Raw genomic sequence first — 18,951 nt, 5'->3', positions numbered from 1 at the left:
TTTTTGGTTGCAGCCATCATTGTTGTTTGGCGGGCCCGGTCTGGGGATTTGAACCCGCCACCTTAGGTGTATGTGGCTGGCGCCTTAGCCGCTTGAGCCACAGGTGCTGAGCCAATTGCAGGAGATCTTTATATGTTCTCTGTATAAAGACTTGGTCAAATATATGTGCTGTGAATATTTTCTTGCAGTGGTTGGCTTACCTATTTATTTTCTCAGTTGTGTGTTTTGGTGAGTTGAAAATTTTTATTTATGAATTTTTTCCTTTTATGGTTTGCGTTGTTTTTTTTTCTATAAGAAATTTTGCTTATCCAAAGGTTGTGAAAATTTTATGCTATGCTTTTTCTAGAAGCTTTTTCGTTTTAGCTTTCATGATTAGTTCTATGATCCATCTTAAATTGATTTGGGGATATGGTATGAGGTAGGGGTTAAGTTTTTTTCCCTTTTGAATGGATATCCACTTGTAGCACCATTTGCTGAAGAGATTTTTCTCTTTCTTTAATTGCTTTGGCATCTTTACTGAAAATAATTTGTGTATGTGGGGGTCAATTTCTAGACTCTCTATTTTGTTCCTTTTATATATTTGTCTATTCTTTTGTCAATACTATGTTATATATAAATTTAGAGAAAGGGGTCTGTAGTATTATCCTTTACACTTCTGCTATTGGTACCTTTTTTTCTTGGTCATACCTGCTAAGAGTTTATAGAATTTACTAATCATTAAAACAGATTTTCTCCTGGTTTTAATTTTTTGTATTTTTTCCTTTATTAGTTTACAATCTTATTTTTATTATTTCTCTTTTTCTATTGATTTTAGGTGTATTTTTCTCTTCTCCAGCTTTTTAAGATGAAAGGAGGGGTTAAGTTATTGTTTTCACATCATTGTACCCACCAGTTTTATAACACTAGCATTTAAAATTATATGGTTTTTTTAAGGACTATATATTTGATGTATTCCACAAATTTTGGTATGTTGCATTTCATTATCATTCAGTTCAAAATAGTTTTTAATGTGCTTTCTTTTTTTACTAAATCATTGCTGGGTACATTAATGTAGTCATGGGGTACAATGTGCTGGTTTTATATACAATTTGAAATTTTTTATCAAATTGGTTAACATAGCCTTCATGGCATTTTCTTAGTTATCGTGTTAAGACATTTATATAATGTGATTTCTTATTTTTCTTCAATCAAAGGTTTTAAAAAAATGTGTGTTTTGAAATTTTGAAGTATTTGGGGATTTGGAGGATATCTTATTTATATTAATTTTTATTTAACACCATTGTGGGCAAAGAACATACTCTGTTTAATTTTAATTCTTTGACATTTATTGAGATTTATTTTGGGACCCAGCATATGGTATAACATAGTAAATGTTTTATGGACACTAGAGAAGAATGTTTATTCTGCTTGTGTTTGGTATAGTGCTCTATAAATGTCAAGTAGGCAAAGTCAGTTGATATTATTAATTATTATGATATTATTAAAATATTTTTTGTCTACTTATATTGTCTCCCATTGAGAAAGGGATTTTTATTTTGTTGAATTAATTAATGTATTGTTTAAGACAGAGTCTCACTCTATTGCCCTGGGCTGGAGTGCCATGCTGTCGTATCTTACAGGAACCTCAAACTCTTGAGCTCAAGCAATCCTCTTCCCTTGGCCTTCCCAGTAGCTAGGACTACAGGTGCCCACCACAACATGCAGCTAGTTTTTTTATGTTTAGTAAAAATGGAGTCTTGCCCCTGCTTAGGCTGGTCTCAAACTCCTGAACTCAGACGATCCACCTGCCTCAGCCTCCCAGAGTGCTAGGATTATAGGCATGAGCCACTGCACCACTGCACCTGGCTGAGAGAAAGAGATTTTAAAATCTCCAACTGTGATTGTAGTTATCATCCTATAGTTATCTTTAGTTCTTATGTCTGGGTGCTTCATATTTAGTATATTCTTTATTCCATGTACTAGATTATATTGCCATTTTATCATTAAAAAATATCTTATTTGTCTAAGGTAATATACTTCCTTAAAGACTATTTTGTCTGGTAATAGTATAGCCATACTGCTGTCTTTTGCTAAGTGTTTGCATGGTATCACTATTTCCATTCCTTTACTTTTAATATATTTCTGTATTTATATGTAAAGTTTCTTCTTTCTTATAAATGGCATTTTCCTTTATATGCATTTCATCCAATCTGATGATTTCTGCCTTTTAATTGGGATGTTTTGTTCATTTACATTTAATATAATAATTATGATGTTTGGATTCAAGTCTGTCATTCCTGATTGACTTCCCCTTGTCTCTTCAATTCTTTGTTCCTCTGTTTTTACTTCTCTGCGATTTTTAGAGTGAATAAAATACTTTTTAATAGTCCATTAAAAAGTCCATTATCTTCTTTAATGACACTTAAATTTTATTTATGTTTTTAAGTTGCTTTAGAGATTAGAATATGGAATTTTACATGATACATTTTCAACTTATCACATCAATATTTGAAAATATTCTTACTTCATGACCTCCCACTCTGTGTTCTTGTCATATATTTTACATCTACCCATATGAGAAAGCTCATGTTCTTTTGCTGTTTAAAATAGCCAATAGTTTTAAACTATTTAATACTGTTTTAGAAAGCAGTTACATATCTGAAATTAAAATATAGGACATAAAATCCTTAGAACCTAGCATATGGTAAATTGCAGTAAGTGGTCTATGTACTCTGCTTTTGTTTGGTATAGTGGTCCAGGTAAAATGATACTGAGACTCAGAGATGTTCATAAATTTGCCTAATGTCAGATGGTTAATTAAAGGGATGGTGAGAAAGGGATAAAGTGAAACAAAAGGTCATGATCTAAGGGAGAGATTTCTAATATTGGGTTCTTGGATCCCCAGGGGGTCCATGGAGGGCTTCAGGATGTGTGTCAGTGCTCTGAAATTGGGGATCGATACCTTTCATCAAATTTTCAGAAGAATCTCATCTCACAAAGGTCAAGAACTCCTGCTCTATGAGGATAATATTGAGAATACTTTTAGATCAAAAATTCCTTTTCTTTGTGGAAAAGGAATGGAAAAATTCAATCATGAAGACTCTGAAAACATGCACACATACATGTCTATAAACTACATATGTACATATATACATGAAAACATATAATGCATATAAACAAATAATCACAACAAATCTGATTAATTAATTACTTTGCATCAACTATGGCATACAACTCTGGCTAGTTTCCCATCTGTGAGTCGGAGAAAACTGGTCATTCCTTCTCCTACAAATTTAACATCTTCACAGTTTGGTTGCCAAACCAAATCTGTCTAAAGTGAGACATAGACATATTCAAAGCAGCAGTTTCTGAAGGAGCATGGCCCATTCTCTGTATTCTCTGTGTCTGTACATCCCAAGGACTAGTCAGCCACTGTTCCTTGAGGGCCCAGCTCCTCAGGCATCCACAGATTCAGGATCATTGGACTGAGTAGGTAGAGAAAGGAAGTTTCTTGTTTAAAAAATACATCTCCTCACCTCAGGTTAGTTATGTTTTGTTATATGTATGCATAGTGCAGTACCTCTTGGTGAGATTACACAAAGGGTAGGCATTTTTGTCCTGACAGTAAGTCTTACCTTTTAATCCCACCAGAAAAAAAAAAAAAAAAAAAGAAGCTTCATATAGAGACAGGGATTCTGGAGCCATCTGAGAAGGAGAAAAATTTTCTTAATATAGAACCCAAATCCCTTCTACATTTTAAGTTCCCAGCCTTTAGCTTAAATCAGTCTTTTCCCATACAAATATAATGCAAGGCATATCTATAACTGTAAACTTCCTAGTTGGCTCATTTAAAAAAATTAAAAAATAAGCAATTTTAATAGTATGTTTTTATGACATATCCAAGATATTACCACTTCAACATGTAATCTGAATAAAAATTATTATTTTACATTTTTTGTATTGTTTGATGTCAAGTATGTATTTTGTATTCATAGCATATCTTAATTTGCATACTAAGTTTTCATAGTATATTTTTGATCTGTATTTACATTTCATAAAATTTACTGGTGAAAAGGTTGATTTACGTACTTGAGTTGTTTCCAAATACTTGAACGTTTCCTAATAAATTTATATGATTCATCATATATGAATCATATATTAGTTATAAAATTTAACTCAAATTAATTACAATTAAATAATATAAAAAATTCAGCTCCTTAGTGATACCACCCAGCTTTCAAGGGCTCTGTAGTCACACGTGGCTATGGCTACCGTGTTGGACAGCACAGTTCTAGCTTGCAGTAAATGTGAGATCAACTCTGCTGTCACTCACTGTATTCTGAACTTGAGAACTGGCAATGAACTGCCCTTCAGACTGCTCTTCCCTGTCTTCTATACATCCTTTCTCTTTAGTTATTAATAATAAATCTATAATCAGTGTAGCAACATTTCTGACTTGAAGGTTGAAAAGGGTGCACCTTAAAAGTTCAGGTATATTTAGTTATGTCAGGAGTGATTATACTGCTTCAAAGGAGCCTGCAACCTTGCTATTCCCGCTGCCTGAAATGTTCCCTCAACCCAGTTCCTTTGATGAATTCATGTTCACAGTCTGCATGGCTTAGCTTAGACATTGCTCCCCAAGGGAGGCTTTCTCTCACTGTCCAGACCTAGCTAGATCACTTTGTAAGGACTTCACTTTACTTTTCCTTTTACAGTGCCATTCTAGAGTGTAGTCATTTGCTGATTAGCTGCCTCGGCAGCTAGTAGGCAATGTTCCATGGGGACAGGAATTGCATTTGTCTATTTTTTTTTTTTTTTTGAGACAGAATGTCACTCTGTTGCCTGGGTTAGAGTACTATGGGGCTCAAACGATCCTCCTTCCTCAGCCTCTCGAGTATCTGGGACTACAGATGCCTGACACGATGTCCAGCTAATTTTTCTATTTTTAGTAGAGATGAGGTCTTGCTCTTGCTCCAGCTGGTCTTGAACTCCTGAGTGCAAGCCATCCACCAACCTTGGCCTCCCAAAGTGCAAGGATTACGGATGTGAGCCACTGTGCTCAGCCTTGCATTTGTCTTCTTTACCACTGCATTTCTAGTAGTAATGAAGAACTGGACACATAATGAATTTATTCAATCGATTTGGAGTACTGACCTCTTGAAAGTGAGGGAATTGTGTTAAAGTTGTGCAGAAAGCAGAGATCAAGAATTTTCAGGGAAACTTGGGCATACAAGAGACTTTCACAGGAGAGAGGAGGTTTCCTCTGAAAACAAGGAGCAATCTAAGCCCTTGGCAACTAAGGAATATCTAGTCTTGCCTTGCAGGGAAATCTTCTGTTGTGGGGACAGGCTGAAGCATGAGAAAGACTCTGTGAACATTATGTGTAAGACCCCACAGCTGCTAAGGTGGACCCAGGGCGCCAACTTTCTCAGTCCCTTGTACCCTGCTAGGTGCATATCCTGCCACTTGTAATTTGGTTTTGTTTTTCTAAGAAGGTCACTGAAAAGTCCTAATGAGTAGTAGAAACAGCAAGGTATAAAATCAGATAAGTACAAAGGCAAATCAGCTACTGTCTTTATAATTTAGTAGTTATGGATAAATAGTATTTTACTAAAGGACTATGAGAATAATACTGGTGAATATTGAGAGGTTCTGGACCCAAAGATAAAAGATTATTCAAAAGGAATATGGAGTCCCAGTTTTGTGGCTTTTATTTCACCTGGGTACAGGTAGGGTGAGATTCCTGACTGGAAAGAAATCCACACATGGGCTATGGTGGACGGGGATTTTTAAGGGTCAGAGAAGCAGATGGGTCCCTTCACTGTTTCCTGGGAGGGAAATGTATTTGATCTTACCTGGGCAGGCTAGTTCTACTTGAGTGGGTCAGTTATATGATTCTATTAAATATGTTTCTTTATAATATTCAAAATTCCCAGCAATGGTCCTCCAAGGTAGTTTTTATTTTCTCAAGGAGGTGTTATGAAATTCTCAAAACAAAAATTTTTACATTTTGATTTGAGATGCTATACTTTATACTTTTCTAAAGAGAGGAATGTCAACACTTTAAAATGATTTAGAAAAATCATTAAAAAAAAATGCCGCTCTGAAATGCTGAGAATCACCAAGATAGTTTTTACCGAGTGGTAGGCAACTGGCATAATTTTATTATAGAAACAATCGAGCAGATTTTTCAGGTAAAAATCATTGTGAAATTACCTTTTTGAAAAAATTCAAAAAGCAAAGCAATAGTCTGTTTATTTGCATTCCTTAGTCTGAAAGAAGAAGCATTTTGACTGAGTCATAGAGGTTGATAAGCCTCATGGAAACAACAGGTAGTTGTGAACAATATAAAATAAAGAAAAGGACCAAGCAGGCTAGAGTAAGGAATGGGAAGTAAATAAATTGACTAAGCAGGAGTAGAGGGAGGCAGGTTCAATCAAGAGAAAGCGTGCGATATACTATGCCTTCTGCATCGATTTTCTCCGTTCATCTTGTTAGGGCTGCCTGTTCGTGATGGGCAGTGGGGGTCATAGAATTGATATTTAATCTTTTTATTTCTTGATAAAGCCATGATAAAATAGGATAGTTTCACCCACATGCACAATTGTTAGTATCATTATATCCATGACTTATAGGTGGTTGAAGAAGAGGTCAAACTATTTGGCTAAAGTCACACACTTAATTAGATGATCTGGATCTGTTTCTAAAGCATCACTCACACTGCAAACTCACTAATTCACAGTGGGGCATGGTTTTATTCAGAATTGAGAGTAACCATGTGGGCATGTAGGCCACACCTTTTCTGCATCATGTGAACTGGGTCAGTTGTGAGGTGATGGCTTGAAGAATGAAGAGCCTTACTCCTTTGAGCCACAGGCGCTGCCCACTATAGGCTTTCTTCTTTAACGTTATAATCACAGTATACATGAATCCTAACTGTTGCTTTTTCCATCATGATTAATTGCATTGTCATTGGTTGGTCTTAAAGCCCTTCTATCTCACCTCTATAGACTATCTTTGATTCTTGTGTGCAGATGGCAAATTTATAATTTATTCATTGTTTTTTACCAGTTCATTTCTGAATGATAATCTTATTTCCAAATCTTATAAGTATCTTGCCTTAAGTCTTTCTTATGCTTATGCAAGTATTGTTGGAGCACACAGAATAAACCAAAGAACTGATCTCAGATTTACAACATATCCGGAATATTATCACTTCAGCATGTAATCTGAATAAAAATTATTATTTTACATTTATTTGTATTAATTCTTTGATGTCAAGTATGTATTTTGCATTCGTAGCATACCTTAATTTGCAAACTACGTTTTCATAGGATGTTTTTGATCTGTATTTACATTTCATAAAATTTACTGGTGAAAAAGGTTGAGTTACATACCCAAGTTTGTTCCAAAACACTTGAATGTTTTCTGATAAATTTTATATGATTCATCATATATGAATCACGTATTAGTTATACAATTACAAGTAATGAGAATTCAGGTTGTATCTTTGGTGTAGAGTATTACCAAAATCACATATGGTTTTTAAAAGCCGCAACCTGTATAACCAATCTTATTATTGCAATATTACTTTAATGAGAAAAACTCCTAGAAAATTTACTTTAGCTTTACTTCTTTAAGAACAATGTAAAAAAAATCAACTAAATATGAAATTAAAAATAATGATTATTGGTGCAAAGTATTTTCTTTTTTCCATCTGTACACACACACACACACACACACACATTCTCAGGAGTACTTGCATGGATCAAGCCTTCTCCCACTGCAGATACACACGCTCATGGGTGCTGTGTTTTGGCAGTGCTGGGGACCCCGTCATCACAGAGTTTGCAGCCTGGAGTACTTCTGAGATCTCCCAGAATGCGCTCATGTACTACAGCGGTCGTCTCTTCTGGATCAACGGCTTTAGAATTATCACAACTCAGGAGATAGGGCAGAGGACCAGTGTCTCTGTTTTGGAAGCAGCCAAATTCAGTCAGTTTACAATTATTCAGACATCCCTTAAACCTCTGCCAGGTACAGTATTTCACTCCTGCCCACCCTTTCTTCTCCACACCTTTGGTAACTAAATGTTTAAGGTGGGAGTTTTTCTTAAGAATCATGTTTTAAGGCTTTAATAGTTTCTGTTGGTTTGCCTGCCATCAGTTTAATCTTAATCTGAATTTGTACCCTGAAAAAGTCAGTAAAAGATCATTTTCAGGATAGTGTAAAGAAAAAAATTTGTTTTCACTCTAGACACCAGTAATTTTGATATATTGTCCATGAATTTTGTATTAATAATCCTAAATTCTATCTTTTTCGATTTTCTTTCTTTCCACAGGGAATTTTTCCTTTACCCCTAAGGTTATCCCAGATTCTGTGCCAGTGTCTTCGTTTAGGATTGAGGGAAATGCGTCGAGTTTTCAAATCCTGTGGGATGCTCCCCCTGCAGTGGACTGGGGCGCAGTTTTCTACAGTGTGGAATTTAGCGCTCATTCTAAGGTACTACGTTGGTTCTAGCAACTTCCATTCCCCAAACAGATTATACCATCAGTGTCAGCCCTGCCCACACTGATTTGCACTTTCTCCACGGAGCCAAGCCCATCTTCTGTCATTCCCATGGCATTTGGTTATTAAGAGCATTCCCAGAACAGTTGTTTACAGTGTTAACTGCCATGGTGCCTGTACGTTAACTGGTCTATAGGGTAAAACATGGGACCGACCAGAATTAGCATTTCCAAAATTGCAAGTTTTGATTTTACATGTGAAGCAGAGTTTGGAGATTTTAATTAATTAGGAATGAAATGCTTCTAACTCTCTCTCTAAGAAAATAATGTTTTGTGCTTATGTTTTAGTTCTTGGCTAGTGAACAACAGCCTTTACCTGTCTTTACTGTGGAAGGGCTGGAGCCCTATGCCTTGTTTAATCTTTCTGTCACTCCCTATACCTACTGGGGAAAGGGCCCCCAAACATCTCTGTCACTTCGAGCTCCTGAAACAGGTACAGGGGTTAAAATCTGTCTTAAAAAAAAAGGCAGAATCTCACTTTCTATGATCTGGAATGGATAGTTAATAATTTTTAGAAGTAACTTTCAGTTTTGTAGATGTGTTTAGATTCAATATCCTTTCAATGACTTTTGGGAGATGAGAATAACATCATTAACATAAATTTACATAATTTATTCCAAAAGGATAGTTTAAAGATTTCTTAATGACTATTTCATTTGATTGTAGTGATACATAAGATGTGGAAAAATGTTTCAGATAATTTATAAAACCCTTCATAAAGGAAAATGGGCACTTAAGAGCAGAGACATTTTTTTTTGGAAGACTGGCTGTTCTCGTAGATGGTAACTCAGAATATTTTATGAGTGAATAACCCACGTTTAATGTTTTGGGGGGAATATATTTTGAAAAGGATACTAGCTGTATCATTACAAGTGTACAAAGCACAGATGTATGTATCACTCCTTTATTAAAAATGTATTACATTCCAATTATGTGTCAGAAACATCATTTCTAATCCTAACACAGGTCTTTGTAGGACAGGTGATATTAACTTGATTATAGAAGGGAGGAAATGGAAACCCAGTGGTTGCTCAAATAAAATAAATGCTCAATGGCAGGGCTGGGACTTAATCCAGACTTTTCACTGCAGTTTCATCAAATTTCCATTCAAACATTTTTGCAAACATTGATAAACGATTAGTATTGTATTGATTTAATTTATGTAAACTTCCTAGCACAGGACCTGGCAGGCAGTAAAAGCTCAATAAATACAGATCTCCATTCACCATTGCATTTTTTACTGTTAAGATTCTTTCAACAATATTCATCCATGAGTCACACAGCAGGAACATAGTGGAGCCTGGGCAGGTTCTGGAGCAGTTAGCATATGGATCCAGGTATGCTCTGTTTGAGATTGTCTTGGGATATCAGCTTTGGTTGGATTGTTCTGTGGAAATGGACTTGACTGCATCCAGCAGGGGGTCCGCAGTGGGTAAGGGTTAACTGCACCATGCTGGATGTTGCGGGTGATAAGGAGGAATGGTAGTATTTGGCCTTTACTTTCAGGAAATTGACAATACAGCCAGGAAGTTGTTCCAATTCACCAATGTTTATTTATTAAGCACTTACTGTGTGCCAGTCCTATACTAGATTTAGGGGCATTTAACAAGGACTAAGAAAAGATGTTTTTTCTGATGGAGCTCATAAAGTAGTGGGAGGTAAACACATACACAGTGACCAATAATGGAAGCAAGAGGCTGGTAACTGAGTGGCACTGTTACAGGGTGACTAGACATGACCTGCACCTGCCTCAGGTGTTCTTAGGAGAGGGAGATGCACTTGGACTTGTATGTCCAGAGAAGGCCTTAGGGGAGTGGAAACTTTAGCTCGGCCCTGAGAGATGAAGCCAAAAGAGATATCCCATGTGAGGAGGCTGGAAATTGAACAGTGTTGTTAGTGCTAAACAGAGAAGCAATCTGATAGAATGGGGTAGGGGGATGGAGACCTTGTGGAGAAGTCCCAAGAAAGATGAAGGACCTCTAGTGTAGGATAATTTGGCAACTAGAGGAATTTCTCTTGATTAAAGGACTGAGAGAGATTGAATTGCTTGATTTGGCTCTAGAATAAATGGGTACTCCAAAACCATAGCCTTAGGGTGCTAACAGCCTTCTCTAACACTTCCTGCCTCCTAGGAAGTTTAGGGTGAGAGGGCTGTATATGCTGTACTTTATACCCCAAATTTACTGAAGCCTGGTTAGAATCACTGCCATCCCTCCTGATGACTGGCATTTCCACCTTCAGTGAAATGGCTCTTTCCAGTTAATAAAAAAAAATGTTAAAAAAAAGTAAATAAATAAAAAAGAGTTCATATTGCATTTTATAAGGAGAACCAGATAGTTTTTATTTATGCAGAAAACAGACAGGAAAAGATGTGCTTAAGTGGTGGTAGGAAGGATTTGGGGTGGACATAAGACAGCCTGTCAGTAAGGTCTGCTAAAGTATCAGGATAGGTTCCTGAAGAAATCTATGGGATAGTCTCTTCCGAAGATCTTTAAGAATGGGATAAAGAGACCTCATTTCCCTGGAATGAGACATTCCCTGGAATGAGGTATTTATTGTTCAGTTGTTCCACGTACCTATCAGGAGTAGTAAAAGTCAGCTTTGTATTATTTTCTGCCCTATCCGTGTGTCTGCTTTGCAGTTCCATCAGTGCCTGAAAATCCCAGAATGTTTACATTACCAAGCGGGAAACACCACAACGATGAAGTTGTGGTGGAATTTAGGTGGAATAAACCTAAGCAGGAGAATGGTGTGTTAATAAGATTTGAGATTTTCTATCAAGTATCCAACCAAAGTGATGCAAGCGAAACATTTGAAAACTGGATCGCTGTCATGGTCTCCCCCTCAGTGATGTCCTTTCAACTCGAGGGCTTGAGTCCCAGGTGCTCTGTGGCCTTCCAGGTATGAGGGAGTCTTAATCATGCAAAGAGAATGTTAATTAAAGGACGAGGTGAAGAATTTGGGGTACATTGTGATCAGAGAAGTCAAGTGGGGGACACAAGTACAGAAAGCAGAGGGGATCGAGCAGGTGAAGGAGCTCTGGATGACTTTCCCACACTTTTCAGATTCAGAAGAAATAATCCTTTTTCTTTTGAATCTGTACCCCAATTTCATTTAATTTCAAAAAAATTACACACATTACACACTCCTAGTTTTCTTTTGTATTTAAAAAATTGATACACATATGTGATAGCAGTACATTTTTTGATACATGTACTATTTTGATAAACCGTTATTTTGCAACAAGATCATTACAAACCTTGCACCATGGTTAAGTACTTTTATATTCGTTGTCTCGGTTGGTCCTCCTACTGCAAAGAAATAGCCAGGTCCCTGGTGTTTCAGTCAGTTAGCAAACCTGCAGTTAGGAATAAAAGCCAGGGCTCAGCCTCCATAATATGTCACAGTTGCCATTTGTCTATAGGGAAAGCAGAAAAGAGAGAACAATAGTCAAAAGAATCCAATTGCCACCCTATTCTGACATTTTAAAATTTCACATGAAATAGCTCTCTACTTCTAATACACGGCCAGATGATTTTCGTGTTCTCATTAACTACCGTGTTGGTGGTGATGTTGTACATATTTGGAGTTATTTTTCATTTTGTTTGAGGGAAAATAGTGCTTTGAGAAGCGTTTTAGAGATTTGAGTTGCCTTTGGATCTGTTTTCTCTTTTTGTGAAATTTTGATTTAATAATTATTTTGATCATTTATTTTCTGCATAGACTAGTGAACTAAGTTATGAAGATTAAAGATTTGTTAAGAAGTATGAGTGCTCCAGCTAAATAAATATTCGGATGAAGTATATCTGTCTGTCTATGTGTATATATAGTTTCAAATTTGAGTCACCATAGAACTGTGCAAAATGACACATGTATGTTTCATTTAACACCGTCTTGTACAAAAGCAAAGGCTTTGTGACATATATGTGTGTGTGTGTATATATATATACACAGTTAGAAATCATACACAGATAAATAATAGCAAAATGTATGTATGTATTTATTTATTATGTTTTTTTAGAGACAGGGTCTCACTCTGTCTTCTAGGCTAAAGTGCAGGGGCACAATCATAGCTCACTGCAGCCTTGATCCACTTGCCTTAGTGTCCTGAGTACATAGGACCATAAGATTGTGCCACCAGACCTGGCTAATTTTTCTTTTTTGTTTTTGTTATTGTTTTCTGTAGAGATGTGGTCTTCCTGTGTTTCCCAGGCTAGTCCCAAATTCCTGGCCTTATGTGATCTTCCTGCCTTGGCTCCCCAAATGCTATGATTACAAGCATAAGCCACCAAGCTCAGCCATAAAATGCATTTAATACTAGAAGTGTAGGAAAAATAATCTAATGTTTTGTTGATTGAGAGACCACTTGAGCCTCTGTGTTTTGATGCTGTCATTACAGATGTCGAATTTCTTTGTAGGCTATTGCACACGTACAAGATTTGGAAAGGGAAATGAGAATGACCTATCATACAAAACAGACTTTTAAAAAATTTCAAAAACTTTACTGTTAGGGTATGACATGGCCCAGTGGGAAGAAAGGTATACAGACCTCAGGAGACTTGGTTCTTATGCCAGTTTCCACATGTGTCTTTGGGGATGAGTTACTTACCTTAATTATGATCCCAGTCCAGCTTCTACTTTCTGTAGTTGTGAGGCTCAAGGGAGAAAATGTATGTGAAAATGGTTCGAAATGCCTAATCACTTTCCAATATAAGGTTTAATTATTTTTTAATAAACCCTCTTTTAAAAAAAGCATAATAAATTTAGTTAAAGCTTCTAGTGTTGAATTCAAGATAAATGGAAGTTTATCATAATTCATTTGGTTTTGTTTCTTTTAATTTTTCTAGGTATGTATAATTTAATTTTGGAAATAGCTAAATGCCTTTAAAAATATCTAACTGACAAGTCAATATTGTATATATTGAAGGTGTACAACACGATGACTGTATGCATTGTGTAAAGATTATCACGTTAACTAAATGTTCATCACCACCCATGCTCTACGTTAAATCCTCAGACCTTTTTTAGCAATTCATTTTTCTGCAAAAACATTTGCACCATTTCTTTGTACTTTTCTAGATGAGGAAACCCAACAACATGAGTATAGGGCAATGTCTTTCCTCTTAGTGATTTACTGGTATATGTAGATGTAAATAACTATCCAAAGCTATTACAAGTATGAATAAATGTTCAATCATTTGTCAGTCTCAGCATTTAATTATTGTCACTAAAAACACTGCTGAATGCAGTTTTTTGTTTCCTTTTCTTAGGTTCAAGCCTTCACATCTAAAGGGCCAGGACCATTTTCTGACATAGTAAAATCTACAGTATCAGGTATTTGTTATAAAAAATCTGTGCAAGTAACAATTGAAAAGGGTTTTGTACCCACTGGCATCTTTAGGGATATGAACACTGTCTTCAAGATAAAGTCAAGGCCAAACAAAATAATTAATTTTTGTTGTTACCAAACTGTGTTTAAATAAATCTGGGGATAGGGAGTCCAAAGAGTCTTCACTGAGACATGTACAAGATGATCCAAAGGGGGTCATAGATGTCAAAACTACCTGAGACTGAATTAAGAGACTTTGCTAAACTAGTTTCCTCATACGCACTACCCATTTTCCTTTTTGTTTTCAGAAATCAACCCATTTCCTTACCTCATAACTCTTGGTGACAGCAAGATACAGTTTTTAGACATGGATCAAAACCAAGCTGTGTGGACGTTTTCAGGGGAGAGAGGGATCAGTGCTGTAGGCTACACAGCTGATAACGAGATGGGCTATTATACTGAAGGAAACTCAATCTTCCTTCTGGACTTGCACAATCATTCCAGCTCTGAGGTATTTCCCTGTGTAATTCTTTTAAAATGAAGAAAGCGGGGCATTTGCATGTTACACTAACCTGTAATTAAAATTAAAATTACAGGTTAGTGGCTGATGGTTGTCATTAAGATTAGAATGATTGGAAAGGGTGACATTCATTCATGCAAATGAGTACAGAATAGCTTTTGGGAAAATGTCGTTCAAGTTTAACTTAGCAAACAGTTATTGTATTTAAGGTATTGTGTTTTAAATCCTGGGATGTTGAGGTAAAAATTTACAGGTTTTGCTCTTTACCAACCCAGCCTGGAGTTAGTCTAGCACTGGGGAGGCACTATTGCGTCATGATTAAGAGAGTGAGTTTTGGAATCTGACTACCTAGAATTTAATTTTGGCTCCACCACTCACTAGATGTGTGACCATCAGCCAGTTATTTAACCTCTCTGGTTAGGTCATACCTTATCATAGGGTTCCTGTGGAGATTAAATGAGATACTCCGTGTCAAGCACTTTGCACAATGCCTGGCATGTGGAAGGCATCCACATAGTGGAGAAGGCTAGTGTAACTGCCATGCTGAGAGCAGGGTGTGGTGAGGTCACAGAGAATGAGCGTCCGGCTGGAGTGGGGGAGGTAGAATAGGATAACATCTTGGGGACAAAGACAATGAGCCCAGGAAGGCCCGGAGAAGCAGAGGGAGCAGCAAACGCAAGGACAGGAAAACAAGGAGCCACTGAATGTTTGGAATGAAGCGGGTGGGGTTGGGGGTGGGGGAGGGCAGTTAGCGTGGAGGAGAGGCGTGTGGTAACATTGGACAGGGAGGCAGGAGCCTGAGCTTGACAGTCCTTCTTGTCTGTGCTAAGCAGTCAGCTGTCAACCTGGGAGCCAACATCAAGCAATTAAAGAAATTCAGTGACTCATTAACATGGTCAAGTTGTGTTTTAGAACAACCTGTCTGTTACCAGTGTGAATGTTGGTTGACTTGGAGAGAGTTAAACCTGAGAGAGGCGATTAGGAGGCTGTTCCAGAAACCCATGTAAAAATTGTCATGGCCTGAGTGGGGCCATGGAGTGAGGTGAGAAGGAAGGGACAAATTAGAGAGACTTTTAAAATGGTACTAATTCACTGGGGTAGAGTGTGAGGAAAAGGTCAAGGAGGAACCATGTGTGCTAAGATTGGCCCCTTGGGTGGGTGTTGGACACCCGTAAAAAAACATAAAATGCAGGAGAAAAGCAGGTTTGGGGTGGGTAATGAGCTCTGTTTCCTGGGGTCCTTCATGTGCAGGTGTTCGGTTGGCAGTTTGATATTTGAATCAGTAACTCAAAGAAGGCTAATGCTAGAAAATGTGGATTTGCCCCACTGGCCTATGGATACTAGTCGAGGTTATGGTAGTTGAAATTATCTAGGGAAAATGTGAGAAGAGAACCCACATTACAATGGTACATAATCCAGAATTATTGACATTTTGGATTCCAAAGGAGAATACAGTAAATAAGTGATATGGGTGATTACAGAGAAGTCTTAAAATCAATAACAATAAGCACCATCTCCTTAGCTGCATTCTCTACCTATTGTTAAGGTCCTCCGAGATGCCCTGGTTTTTGATATCACAGTTATTGCAATTGACTGGATTTCAAGGCACCTCTACTTTGCACTGAAAGAAGCACAAAATGGAATACAAATATTTGATGTTGATCTTGAACGCAAGATGAAATACCCCAAAGAGCTGAAGATTTGCGGCAGGAATTCAACGATAATTTCTTTTTCTGTGTATCCTCTTTTAAGGTGTGCAAGAGTATCTTTCTCTATTAAGAGGAAATAGACATGGGCGTATTTAATGTAATACCTGTGGTTTACTATTAGAAGTTATTGACACTAAAATAAGATGCTTAGAGTTCTTGGCTCACTATCTCATCTTATAGTAAATAATTCTGCATATAAGTTATGAGCCCACAACCACAAATATGTAAACTGAATCCACACTGATGATTTGACTAACCAAAAGTCAGGCTGATTCCCAGCAGGAAACAATAGCAGAATTTTATATTAATGAATGTAATGATATTATCAGTTGGTAAGGACCGGAAGGGAATTGAGACAGTGGCAGGAGATGAGTGGGAACAGATGGGCAGCATGTCTTGCACAGCAAAGGTTATTCTGGGCTCATCCATCTTAATTAATTAATATCCTTATAAGGTGAGCTTTCAGGTCTTCATTCAGCAACTGAGTGGTAATTTCCCAGGCTGGAAAGATACATTTCTGTTTGTATCACAGCATGGTAATAGGCTATTTCGATACTAGATTGTTAACTGTTATTAAGAAGCAGAAACAAAACAAGAGGAGGGGAATAGAGATGGTCATTGATGAAAAATATGCTAATATATTTCACATCGACAGTCATTAATAGGCCATTTAATACATTGCCTGAGGTCGTTATAGTCCAAAGCTTTTGCTGTAAACACATTTCTTAAAACAAAAACAAAAACAAAAAAAAAACCACTGGAAATGCTAAAAGTCAGCCATCTTTTTCCTTCCTCATCTAAGAAAGCTATTGGACACTTGGTCATGCTCTTTCCAAAGGGCGCATTTGTCCCTCCAATCATTAATAATGGTTGATCTTCCTTAGAAACCAGCATTTGATTTCATTCACTAAGTTGAAGGGACTTTTTTCCCCCATAGTCGCTTGTATTGGACAGAAGTTTCCAACTTGGGTTATCAGATGTTCTACTACAGTATTATCAACCGCACCGAGCACCGCCTACTACAACCCACAGCCAAAAACCAACAGAATGGAAGGAACCAATGTTCTTGTAATGTGCCTGAATTTGAGTTAAGTGGAGCCATGACTATTGACACCTCTGACCTAGAGAAACCACTGATATACTTTGCCAAAACACAGGAGATCTGGGCAATGGATTTGGAAGGATGTCAGTGTTGGAGCATTGTCATGGTGCCTACTGTGCTTGGTAAGATGCTGATATGTATACATAGGTTTTCATTAATAGCAGCAACTTCCATCCTCTTACAAAAAGCCTTGCATTCCCCATATACTCAAGAATATACATGTGGTATTTACTCCTCACCATGCCAAGTTATTCTTGTAGAATTAAAAGCAAGTCGTTTCCAGGAAAATTGTTTGTAGGTATTTATATTATTTTCCAAGTCTGTGTTTTTTACAAAAAGTTTTGCAATTAATGATAGAGCTACAATTTAATGAGCTTAATAATATTACTATATTCTAAGCATGCTACTAAGTACATCATCTACTTTAATCTGCAAAATACCTTCATGAGTTAGGTACTAATGTCTTCATTTTACAGATGAAGACATTGAGGCTTACAAAGGTAAAGTAATTTGTCCCAGGGCCACAGTTAGTTACTAGTTTTGGCCACAAGCTGAAACCTGGTCTAACTAAAAACCTCTACAATCTTACCAGTACCCTATTTTATTTACACTTTGAAGATCAATTGACTCCACTTTCAATGTGAATTGGTCAATAACTTGGCAGGTCTAGCTGTTGGAATGTACATGCTTGTGGAAAAGGATATATTTGAAAGTTTACTACAATTTGGAAGTCTCCTAATGAGAAGCAATTCCAACAGAGAAAAAAATACATTCTAAATACTTCATATACTCTTCAGAGTCTGCTCTTCATTTCCCAACATGGTAATCACTAATCACATGGGTGATTTAAATTTAATTATATTAAATAAAATTAACATTTTATCCCTCAGTTACTTGCTACATTTAAGTGCTCAAAAGCCAGAAATGGCTAACAGCTACTATATTGACAACATAGGCATAAAATATTTCCATGATTGCTAAACTTTATATCGGTTAGTGCTAGAGTATATAGTGATGTTTTGAACTTGCAAATACCTGTGTTATAGTTGCACATATGGTTTTGTTGACATGTCATCCAGAGACTTAGAAACAATTCCCATGTACTCTCAATAGGCTTGAGATTAGAGATTATGTTTCAAACTTCTCCTTTTAGATAAATTGCTAGTTTCTGTTAATCTGTGAAATCTGTGATAAAGACTCTTTTCTTAACTAAACTTTAGTTATGTTCTTCTTAGCCTTTTATCATTTTTTTAGAGACATGGTTTCACTGTGTTGTCTAGCTGGAGTGCAGTAGTGCTGTCATAGCTCACTGCAGCCTCAAGTGATGCTCCCACCTTGGCTTCCTGAGTGGCAAGGTTAAGTGCACATGACTATGTCTCGCTAATTTTTAATTTTTTCTTTTTAGAGCAGGGTCTTGCTATGTTTTCCAGACTAGTCTTGAATTTCTGGCCTCAACCAACCCTTCTACTTTTGTCTTCCAAAGTCCTGGGATTAGAGATGTGAGTGAGCCACTGCACCTGACCTGAGCTCTCTTCTTGAGTAGTAGACTTTGGCTTTGGCCTTACCATGTCCATTCTTGCCCAGTCAGTTTTTTTCCTTATTAAGTCATAAAGAGGTAGATCATGTATACATTAAGGTATTTATGGGGTACAATGTGCTGATTTCATATACAATTTGGAATGCTCTACATCGTACTGGTTAATATATCCCTCACCTCATTTACTTAATTATTGTGTTAAGATGTT

At 36.9% G+C, this 18,951-nt stretch overlaps 1 protein-coding gene across 1 annotated transcript in view; it reads left to right on the top strand.

The window, feature by feature from the left end:
• Positions 1-18,951, top strand: part of ROS1 (ROS proto-oncogene 1, receptor tyrosine kinase) — a 112,666-nt gene that overhangs the window by 39,562 nt on the left and 54,153 nt on the right. Inside the window, 8 exon segments of the mRNA XM_003781621.2 lie at positions 7,802-8,016; positions 8,321-8,481; positions 8,835-8,979; positions 11,188-11,447; positions 13,817-13,880; positions 14,184-14,386; positions 15,942-16,147; positions 17,042-17,328. Of these exon segments, the coding sequence (XP_003781669.1) occupies positions 7,802-8,016; positions 8,321-8,481; positions 8,835-8,979; positions 11,188-11,447; positions 13,817-13,880; positions 14,184-14,386; positions 15,942-16,147; positions 17,042-17,328 (1,541 nt within the window).

This window comes from Otolemur garnettii, unplaced genomic scaffold, assembly GCF_000181295.1.
Source record: "Otolemur garnettii isolate 467f Iridium unplaced genomic scaffold, OtoGar3 scaffold00002, whole genome shotgun sequence".
Lineage (NCBI taxonomy): Eukaryota > Metazoa > Chordata > Mammalia > Primates > Galagidae > Otolemur > Otolemur garnettii.
The sequence above is the reverse complement of the archived record's forward strand: the minus strand, read 5'-3'. Positions and strand labels throughout refer to the sequence as shown.